The sequence below is a fragment of the Pomacea canaliculata genome, linkage group LG14 (genome assembly GCF_003073045.1).
Source record: "Pomacea canaliculata isolate SZHN2017 linkage group LG14, ASM307304v1, whole genome shotgun sequence".
Classification (NCBI taxonomy): domain Eukaryota; kingdom Metazoa; phylum Mollusca; class Gastropoda; order Architaenioglossa; family Ampullariidae; genus Pomacea; species Pomacea canaliculata.
In genome coordinates, this window is record NC_037603.1 from 16325095 (window position 1) to 16336787 (window position 11693).

At 38.2% G+C, this 11693-nt stretch overlaps 1 protein-coding gene across 1 annotated transcript; it reads left to right on the plus strand.

Annotated features, from left to right (window-relative positions):
• Nucleotides 1–1166: 1166 nt before the first annotated feature.
• LOC112555098 (methionine--tRNA ligase, mitochondrial-like) lies at nt 1167–11432 on the plus strand. Its single transcript, XM_025223301.1, has 13 exons — nt 1167–1195; nt 1410–1585; nt 2101–2216; nt 2696–2767; nt 3038–3124; nt 4761–4889; nt 5308–5413; nt 5812–5939; nt 6443–6558; nt 7743–7842; nt 8222–8333; nt 9064–9258; nt 10396–11432. The coding sequence occupies exons 1-13, from the start codon at nt 1173–1175 to the stop codon at nt 10749–10751; spliced, it is 1716 nt and encodes a 571-aa protein (XP_025079086.1). The 5' UTR covers nt 1167–1172; the 3' UTR covers nt 10752–11432.
• Nucleotides 11433–11693: the final 261 nt, after the last annotated feature.

Sequence of the window (11693 nt, forward strand, 5' to 3'; positions counted from 1 at the left end):
AAGATCTACTAGCCCACCTCAGGCCTATGTCATGAGAATAATCAGTCGCTTACATCTGTCTAGTCCTCTTCCCCGAAGGACAAAGCTGGTGGATCATCGCTGCCGCTCACCAGCTGGTACCAGTCAATGGATGAATGTCATTGGCAATGTATGACATAGTTTATAGTTCTTGGCTGTATTCATGTTTTACCACCTGCAGTTTACACACTGTGTGCTTGGTATACGTTTCAAATGTGTTTTGAACGTAGACGGGAAAGAGAAGGATGTGTTTTATGTTGTCCTGTATGAAGCTTTTTTTCCCAGGGAGCTAACACAGTACGACCTGGGCCGCTAAAAGGTCAATCGTGTTGTTGTTATTGAACGAATGCTCATGTGTTCCGAGTTTAATTTAGTAACACATACATGTTTGTGACACTCTATGTGTGGTTAAAAAAGAACCAAACTTGAAATCGAATTAAAATATTTCTTCTTCCCCTTCTTCATTTATTTTGTAAGATAATTAGAGTAATACGGAATCCCAGAGAAACCCAAGGGGACTGCACTGCTATAACTGTAACAGTTTTGTATATTTGCGATTTCCTGAAAAGACTTCTGAAAAGATCTTTTACTAACAGTGAGGGTTGATACTGGGGTAGATAACGTAATGACACCCGTTATTTCGCGTTAAAAGACATCCATCAACCATTTTCAGGCAAACGATAGTCATGATGAACATCTTAATTCCATATACAATCAGCGTGGCCAATTTAGCGGCAGGGCAAATAAAATAAATGGACATGGAGAGATTTGAGCCACTTAAATCGGCACACGTTTATGACTGTTGAAGTAAGTAAACGTTTGGTTGAATAGTTCAAGAAAGAATGTGAATAAACCGGAAGCTATGTCGTCTAATGCCTCGTTTTAGCAGTTTACTGGGAAAAAAATCGTCTGCACCAGTCCAGGGATATTAGTTCGTGATCTAAAACCTTGTACAATGTATGACATTTTAATATTCTTTTTGGAAAAAGTGAAAACAGTAAACAGCAAAATTTTATGTTAATCGTTTTTAAGCTTGGTGGGTTGTTTTAGACTCTATAAATATTGGTAGAATGTTTCTAATCAGTGAAACTTTTCCTCGCCTGCATTAGAAATAATTTCTGTCAAGTCCACTCTAGAGTAGCGTCCCCTTCAAAATGGCCGCCTTCAATTGTTTTGTGTATGTGTGTGATAGTAAACATTCTGTAGAACGTTGTTTTGATTAATAAAACGATCTTTCGAGTAAACAGAGTATTATTTGCCAACATATTACTAAAGAGCTATACATGATTTTGTTTCTGAATACTAGAATGATGTTGTTTATTGAGCATTTCAGCCAAATGAAAGATATTGCACCGCAAGCCTAACTTTTACTTACGTGTCTTGTGAAACAGACCAAAGTTGACGAAGTTGCTATGTATGCAGCGACCTCGTATGTTCTGGAAGCGCCAGAAGCTGAGAAATTCATATTGCTGCCTGTTAAAAAGAACTGCCACCACGGGCGTAGAGTCATTACGTGATGACGGCGTCCCGTATCTGATAACAACGCCTATCTTTTATGTCAATGCCGGTAAAGACATTTGATTCATTCAAGTGCATAGAGAGTTTTATGCATTATGATTCATCTTATTATAATTAAAAGAATGAAAGCTTTATGCATTGGGACACCACAGTATATAAAAACTATTATTAGTATTACCTTGATGCTTCTGAACATGTGTGATACGTGACAGCATGCAACAAGTTTAGTGTCGCATGTGAATTTTCTGTAGATTCACACAATATCAGAAGTGATTATTTGTGATTGGAATGGTTATGAATTCCAATGATCGTTATTCATGGTATAACCATTATAAGAAAATAACATAAATCTGGATATTTAGATAAGAATGTTTTTGAAATGACCAAGTTGTAAAATGAAAAAATATCTCCTCGTTAAATGACTTTTTAAGTATCGCATTATTTACTTGTGTGTAGCTGACACAATCTGAAAACTGTATTTATCACCTTCTACCACACTAGATTTGCATATATTGTGCTATTAATTTGACACATTTTGTTGAGAATTTTTTTTATGTGTTTCAGCTCCACATATTGGCCATTTATACACAGTTATGTTAGCTGATGCAGCCTGCAGATGGCAACGATTGAAAGGACAACAGGTGCTGTTTTCTGTTGGAACTGATGAACATGGCTTGAAGGTTAGACTCTTACAAGTCTCGAGTAAATGGACCTTTACTAATTGATTTTAACTTTTATGCTACAATCACATTTTAAAAGGACTTCATTGCATTAAATACTTTACTATGGTAGCAATTACTTGCAAAAATACAATGAAATCTTTAGTAAACATTTTATTTTCTTTGGGGAGGCAAAATGATGATATCAGAATCAAGACTGCTTTTTGATATTTTAAGAGCAGTTCTTTTATGAATGATATTTATTGATCTATTATGTGAAGCACCAGGATATTCAACTGAATCTTTAATGGTATAAGTCTGTTTGCTTTATTATTAAAGCCATTGCATGCTGCAAATTAGTGTATTCTGATTTCATAAGTCGAGGGTTTCAGATTAACATTTGTATCATCTGCTGTATGAAACAGAAAGTCTGACTTCATAAAGTGGAAGACATTAACATAATGCATGTGCATAAGCTTGTCATGTACCGTCTTTGGCAGATTCAACAAGCAGCAGAGTCACACAACACTTCCCCTCAACTGTACTGTGACAGAGTATCAGCTATGTTCAAGGTGAAAATGCTGTCTAAACAGTATGTGAAATGTTAACCTGATGAAACCTTGTTTTGGCACTAAACAATATTTTTATACCTTGACTGTCAGTCATTAACAGTTTTATGAAGGTTTTATTTATTTAGTTATTATGAGAGAACATATAAGCACTGTGCTTCTGTGTTTGATCAGTGTGGAAACATAAGGAACTTTGCACTTTGTGTGTGTTTAGTGGGAAAATATGATTATCTTTGTGATTTCTTCTAAAGCTTCAAACTGTTTTCTCCCCAGGATTTATTCGAGAAAGGAAACATTACCTACAATGAGTTCATTCGCACTACAGAAAACAGGCACTTTGAAGCAGTGCAGACATTTTGGGTGAGCAGATGGGGATACATTTTTGAAGCAAAAGCATGCTTTAGACACTATTTTGTTTTTTATCTGAACAAGAGTAACATTCGCTGGCAGTATCATGTCTTCGTTAATTTGACATTTAGGATTTTAAGGAAAACTTTTAGACCTGTATGGTTTTACAAAATGCTTGCCTGTTATCGTCTTGAAGCATGCTGTTGTTACCCCACTTCTAAAGAATCTTGAACCTAATAAAAACAAAAAACTATCACCCTTTTTCTAATTTCTTTTTTCTGCCCAAAGTACTTGAAAGGTTGTGCTGCTCCAGCTCCTAAACCATTCTTCCAGCTGTACTTGAACCATTTTAGTCAGCCTGTCATAACAATCTGCTTGCAAAATGGATCACATCTCCTAATTGTCAGTGCTGGATCTGTCTGCTTCACTTGATGCACTCAACCATGACATCTTTCTCCAGTGCATTCTTGTTATTTTCAATCTCTTTGGCACTGTTTTGATCTGACTCTGGTTTTACTTGACTATTTGTACCCAGTGTGTGGTAGTTGTAGGCACCACATCATCTGTTGCTTTTAAGTATGGAGTGCCTCAAGGCTTTGTTTTGGGCCCTTCTTATTTAAAGTGTACATTCAACCACTTGGTCCCACCACTTCTACTTGAGGCTGCAGTATCACGTGTTCATATGCTGCTAGCAATCTAGGACTCGCTTTTCAGCTTTAACAGGTCTGCATCATCACACAACACACAGTAGACTCCCTGAAATCCAGGATGTCCTTCAACTAGCTAAAAATGAATGACAACTAAAGTCCTTCCAATAGCCTCTGCAAATAAACTGAAGTCTTCACTACTTTTACTTTTCTCTTGTGATGAACACCTCTCTTTCTCAGTCCGTCTAAAATCTTCATGTTATCATTGATGCATCGTTATATCTTGAATCCTGCATCATTGCAGTTTGTAAATCTGTCTTTGAGCTTTGAAGGATCAGACATATTCAACCTTTTCTGTCAGTTTCAGCCACCAAAAAGCATTTTGTGCTGTCCTGCTGAATTACTACAAATCTCTACTCGTTGCTATCCCTAACAGCCTACTGACAAACTATAAAGGGCTTATAATGCCCTTCACATTGTCCTCCATACATGAAAAGTGGACCTTGCTTCATCCCTCTTCTGCAAGCTTCACTACCTGCCAGTTCGAGCTCACATTCATTACAATATTGCCATACTTTTACCATCATCTTCCTGACCTGCTAGCTTATCTGTCTGAGCTGGCATTGATTACACCATGCTGCCATCATCTTTATGACCTTCCCTCAGCCAACCTGTTTGAGCTACTGATGTCTCACAACCTGAGTCCACCTCTTTGCACTGCTTATGTTGCTCTCTTTTCTCTATGTGCCACACATCAGAAGGAAGAGAGATTTGGCAACCGCTTCTCCTTCACAGGTCGCACTGTTTGAAATTCTCTTTCCCATTTTGCACAATCAAGCATACTAACTATTCAGCTTAGTACTCAGTTCTTCGTGTTCAGTCATCCGGTTTGCTTGTAGTCTTTTATGTGCAGTGCATTGAGTCCACATCCATATAAGGAAATTGAATTATTGTTGCTATTATTATTATTATTAAAAGAAACAGTTGTTTGCATTTTTCAGGAGATTTTACAAAATCGAGGTTATATCTACAAGGGACAATATGAAGGATGGTATTCCATATCAGATGAAGCTTTTCTCACAGACGAAGAAGTTCAAGATACCACTTCTCACGATGGAAAAGTTCAGAAGGTTTGAGAAAAGTTGCAGAATACTATCTTCTGTAAGGCCTTCTCTTTCCACATTCATTATTTCATTTATTAAATCTATTTTGCATCTCTTCTGACATACTGACAATAAGGCGATAATCTGAAAAATTAAAAATAATAGTATTCAAATAGATAATGCAGGCACTATGTTGGGGAAGACTACTGGGAGTCAAAAATAATGATTATGTTGCTGTTTGGGCTGTGGTTTGCTTAGATGCTTAAAAATATTTTTGCAGGCAAAGTGAGAAAAAGTTTCACTCTAAATTCATGTTGTCACATTTTTTAGAAAGTCTGAATTATCGCCGCACTCCTCATAAAGTTTATCAAAAAAATCATGAAGAATAGTGACCTAGTTAACTTGATGAAAATACTAAATGTTCCGTGTTTCTCTGGTAGCACAGGTGGCAGTCAGTAGTGGGCAGCCTGTGACATGGATGAAAGAAGAAAACTACATTTTCCGACTTTCTGCTTTTAATCAACAGCTTACATCATGGTTGGATGCAAAGGGTGAGGCAGATTTTGATGTGCTATATTTTTCATGTTAGTAATCTCAGATTGTTTTGAAGTTACTTATATCCCGACCAGTATTGATAGTATTACTCTATGCAATTCTTAAAGACTAGCTTTGGAGACACCTATCATTTACTTCAAAAATATTTAAAACTATATAAAAATATTTTTATTGCTTCCAAAGTGTCTACTATCCTTCTTAAGTTGCTTGAAAAGGGCATTGCGTAGATATAAAAGGTCCTTCATAGCTATTTCAAAATGTTTATGCTCTTCTATATTAAGAACTAAGAATTGAAAACTGCCAGGTGGAGCAGTTTTTACCCCTAGGCATGACCAAAACAAATTTTTAAAAGCTTTATAAATCTGTTACGATGGAAGTGATGATTGTGCTTCAGTAATACAACCTGCACAGTTTGAGCCATTGGTGCGAAGCTGGGTGGAGAATCTTCCAGATCTTTCTGTTTCAAGACAGAGACAGAGACTTAGCTGGGGCATTCCTGTGCCAGGTGACAGCTCTCAAACAGTAAGTTTGGGTAAAGTGCTGCAGTTGTGCGTAAATACTCAAGGCTCTTTTTGAAGAATTGTGCAGAAAACCAGCCCATGTGTAGAAGAGTAGAAAATCAAGCATTAGGGGAATGTTTTAGCTTCTGCCTTTACAGATGCAGGAAGGCCTTGTGGTTATTCCTTTAAAATGCTTTGTTTTCAAAGTATATTTACAGATTTTCAAGTATGCTGCTGCTTATTTTAAATTTGATACTTTTTTCCTTGAAGTTTCTTGCTATTCAAGATTTGTTTGAGGACATGAAAATCAAGGCCATGTCATCTTTTTGAAATGTCATTTGTTTGAACTGTCAGTTGTATCCATGGCATATATGTGTGTGTGGGTGATGACTTCAGTAGTGAAGACATTTCTCATCTGAATGGAACTGTAGCAAAATGCAAAATTATTAAAGACAATCAGAAGGTTAGTGTCTTAAAGTATTGTGATAATATGGTGAGTATATGTCCTCTGTGTTTCCTTTCCAGATTTATGTTTGGCTAGATGCTCTTATCAACTACCTGACAGTTGCTGGCTACCCCTCAAAGTTTCAGCATGCGTACTGGCCTCCTGCATGCCAGGTGATTGGCAAAGACATTCTAAGGTTAGCCTTTTCAGATAATAATAAGAACTCTTGCTACCTCAGTTATCCATTGAACATCATCCAATCAGGTGTAATTATAGCTATATAACTGTATAAAATTAAGGATCATTCTGAAACTTTAATTTCCACAAAATTAGTCAGGTTCCCCTCAAAGCTGCTAATGTCTCCACTACTGTTTATACTGTATACTAACAATTGTAGAAGCACTACGGATAGGAACTTTCTTGTAAAATTGGCTGATGACACTGCCTTGCTGTCTCTTTTGTATGATAGTGAACATGATCATAGTGGCGCTTTTCCTGACTTTGTTCACTGGTGTGACGAACACTTTCATGTCTTGAATGCCTGGAACACTAAGGAAATGATTTTCGACTTTCGGACGAACAGGCTTGAGGCAGTCATCAGTATCATCCATGATGATGCCATTGAGGTAGTCGACTGTTACAAACATCTGGGTACTGTCTTTAACAACAAGCTTAAATGGGATATCAACACTGACATGATCTTCTGTAAGAGCCAACAACGTCTGTACCTCCTACAGAAACTTAGATCTTTCTCTGTCAGCTCTGTCATCCTCACTCAGTTCTATCAGTCCTTCATCGAAAGTCTCATCACTTTTTCTTTCATCTCTTGGTTCCGCAGCCTCTCCTTAGAGAACAGGAACAGTCTAGTCTCCCTTGTTAATACCTGTTCCAAGATCACCGGAACCAGGCAAAGGGATTTGGCGGCCTTATGTCATCAGCAAATCATCAGGAAGGCATCACGCAACCTCTCTATTTCTGATCATATGTTGGCCTGTGAGTTGAGGTACGCGATGCCTGTATGTAAAACCAATCGTCACCGCAACTCATTCATTCCACGTGCCATTGACTTGATAAACTCTACTGATCATCATCTTGTACTCAGCTGAGGTGGCCTGTGGTCACCAACTGTATCTGCTGTTAGGAATGTATGTGTGTGTAGGAGAGAGAATATTTGTGAAAGAGACATTATTTCAACATGTACATTTATATTATTCTTTTTATATCAAGTATATATATATACTATTGCTAGTACGAGTACGATTTTGAATTGCCTATGGGGATCAGTAAAGTTGTATTAAGCCTACGTTTTCTGTCACTATGTGCTGTTGTGCTGATCAGCTGCCAGCTTATTTTGTCCATCTGTTCTTGGTGTGCCTGCAGGTTTCATGCTGTTTACTGGCCAGCGTTTCTTTTTGCTGCTGGCTTGTCTCCTCCGTCCAAGATTCTTTGCCACTCCCACTGGCTAGTTGATGGCCACAAGGTAACAATGTTGAGGTCATTAATAACGTATGGCTACTACTACAGACTGACCAACCACTGCTAAAACAACCATTGTAAATAAAAAGCTTTAGTTGTTGGGATGAGGCAGGGAGAGTCAGGAGAGGTATAAGCAAGATGAGAAGAGAAGGCATTTACAATGTCAACAGAGCTAATTAACTTGCACAACACTATTTTTTTTTTCTTTCTCTATGTTGTCAGTTCTGAGGTAAAGTGTAAACATGACTGGCTTGTACTATATCCTTCAGTAACCCAGTATTTTGTCACTGTCTCTTTGGTGACAGCTGTTAGACTGAAGCACCTTATTCTTTTGATGAATGTCATTCTATGGCTTTTCAAACAATTGGGAAATTTGATTGCAGATGTCAAAAAGTCGTGGGAATGTCGTGGACCCCATGGATAGGCTAGAGAGATATACAGCAGATGGGCTGAGGTACTTTCTCCTGAAAGAAGGGGCCTATACTTCTGATGGCAGTATGTAATTTTTTGTCGTTTATAACAAAGTATTAACTGATATTTTGCCTGTGTATTGGATTGTGTACTGTGCATTGCAGTGGATGACATTTGCAAGGTCTGTGAAATGCGGCTGTTAAAGGTATTTTGTGTGTGTGTGTGTGTGCTGTCCTGTGATAAAAGTGTTGTTTTGAATGTGGCAACAATACGATATAGCAACAAATATTGGTGTCATGTAGTGCAAAGCAGTGCGGCCCGATGCTCCACTGGGGGCGAATAGGAACAAGAAAAAGAAGAAGTGCAAAGCAGAGAGCTGTATAATATAGGCATGAATACTTCTGTCCAAGTTGTATGCAGACTGATGGACTTCTAAAAATCTAAAAAAATTGATACTTAATTTTTTGCAATAAAAAAATTTCTGTTTGAGAGGATTTTGTGCGCTCACACACACACACACTCAACCACATATCTATGTACATCTGTAGGACATACGTTATAGCGTTATAAGCCTGTGAGCATGTATTCTTTGATCTTTTATACAACTGTATCAGATCTACTAAACAAATATTAATTCCCCACATATCAATGTAAATCTTATGTTTGCCTTTTTCCATTAAAATCTGAAACAACACAAGCTGTTCCAAGCTACAAATATATATTTGCTTGTCTGTTATAGATTATACCCTTCTTATTGTTGATAGTTTTCCCATGAACATAATGCACGATTTTGATAACTAGATTCTGTCAACAGACTACAGTGATGCCCGGGTTGTGGAACGTATTAACAGTGACCTGGTGAATAGCATTGGAAACCTACTGAATCGTGTAACAGCGCCATCTGTCAACAAGCAGCAGTACTTTCCAGCCCTTGATGACATCACGGACCTCTCGAAGTTTTTATCACAAGAAGATGTTGAAAAATATCACTCTCTGGCTGAATTAGCAGGTACAGCAACTCCTTATTTTTCAGCCATTTGCCAGAAGTTTGTCAGATTTCAATAGTGCTGATGATAATAACAAAGTTAATTTGTTTAGCGCTTTTCCCCTTCCATTAAAAGCGGCTCAAAGAGCTATTGCTATAAGAAAAACACAGAAACATACGAAAAATAGATGCTGGACTTAATAAGTTTCAGTGTTTTTATCATTATTTATGCTCACTTCCTTCCTGCTATCATTGGACTTTGAAGTTGATCTTCGCAAAGCAATGGAGTAAGCAAGGTCTTGAATTTCATGTGTAGGCTAGTAAAAAAAAGATTCGTTGGAATGTCGAATTTGAAGTTTGAGGGCAACACAATTGAGAGCAGAGCACAATCCTGCCTCCGAAGAAGCGAAGGCGACAGCAGTCGGTGACATGCAGGAGCAAGATGCAGAATGACACACACCCACACATATAAAAACACACATACACATACAAACATCTCATCACCAGACGACAGTGTGAAGCGCATAGATCCAGAATCCAATCTACAGAACGTGCATCAACGGACGTGGTTCGTGAATAAAAAATGGAAAATGGCAAGGTCCACGCTGGTCTACCATGGTCCACAATGCTCACATGCAAACGTGTCAGTAAAGGAAGCGCAAAATCCGGTACTGTCAAAAGTCCAAAGCAAGATGTAAGGAGCCAGAAGCCGTTAGTGGAAGAAGATGTCTAAGAAGTTAGCCGTTAGTGGAAGAAGACATTTGTAAGAAACGACGCAGCACAAGCACTGTAGAAAAGTCTTAACAGAGGCAAGATCAAGATGAGTAGGAGAAACCAAAACTCGACCTAGATCGACGGACGAGACAAAACGACAGAGAGCGGACCCCTCCAGCCAGTTAGGCGAAAGAACATCCAAATTAATTAACAAGAACATAAAATCAACTTCAGACTAAAAGACTTAAAGTATGCAACAAAGTAAATAACAATATGAAAATGATATTTGGGGATCAGAATGTAAAGTGTGAAAATTATGTTCACTTTTTTCCAAATTTATTAATTGGAGTATTATTGTATTTATTGTGCTTTTTATTTCAGAAAAATAGGTTTGTTGTATGACAACTATGCAACTATTATTGTATTTATTGTGCTTTTTTTCCCCAGATCAAATCAGTTTGCTGTATGATGACTATGCATTCTCAAGAGCTCTGGATAAACTTCTGACCCATATCTACTGGGCCAATGGTCTTGTCCAGGCCCATGCACCGTGGGTACTTGCCAAGTCCAGTGATGCAGAATCCCAAAGACATTTAAAGACTATTCTACATGTTGCTATGGAAACGCTACGCATCTGTGGCATCCTTTTACAGCCTGTAATACCTGTGCTATCAGATAGAATGCTTACAAGGCTTGGGGTATCACAAACAGATCGTGGTATTGCTGACTGTAAGCAGAACAGTCTGCCTATTTTGCTAGGCAGCCAAGTATTGTTGCTGAATAGAATCAGCGCAAGTAAATAGCAAGGTGAATCAAATTAATAATAGTTATATTGACTGCATATAATAATGCAAAATTTGTAAAGCGCGTACTCACACTCCTAAGGAGTAATGCTCTTAGCGCTTAAGAACAAGAACGAAACATGGACAGGATACGAGGGACAGGAAAATAAACAACATATGAACTATAAAAGAATAAACAACCGTACTAAACGAAGAATAAAATCGAATACAGAAAACACAAAGAGGAACCAAATGACAAGAGCTGAGAGTTGCTAGCTCGGCGTGAAACACTATTAATCCACACACACACGCACCATTACTTCCATTCCCCTTTTTAAAGTGACCAGCCGTAAAACAAAGCCTATCACCCTCAGCACCACCACCTCGCAATTCACCCTATCGACAACAAGATCCAAACAATGAAACATGTTTGTAGACGGTGAGTTCCAAGTGCCCGCGTGCATGCGTGATGGAGGTGGAGGTGCATCAGAGAACACGAACTTGACAATTTATTTGTTGTTTTTATCAGATGTTATTGTGCGCACTATGTACCATGGCACAAACATTTGATAAACACGTCAGTATCAGCAAACAACTTAGTCGTGTAAATAAGACTATTGTGGCAGCAACAGTATCTCCAAGTCCAGCTGTCTGAACATGTGCCCACCGTCTTCATTATCCTGATTAAACTGTACCTACATGTTCATGTGTTCGATTCTCAATGTCTCTAGTGTGCGTGCCCAGGAATTTCAAGGATGACAAATGAGCGCTATGCAGATCACTTTGTGCGTAAGAAAGGAGACTTACATACCCACCCACTCTCCGAAAAGAGTCCATTTTTTTCCTTCTCATAATAATCACTACGAGGTGGAAGTACTTTTCTTTTGTAGTCTCCAGCAGCGTGGGAACGTGTGAGCTAGGTGGGACATAAAATGATTGGCGGCCCAAAATGCCCGACAAGTA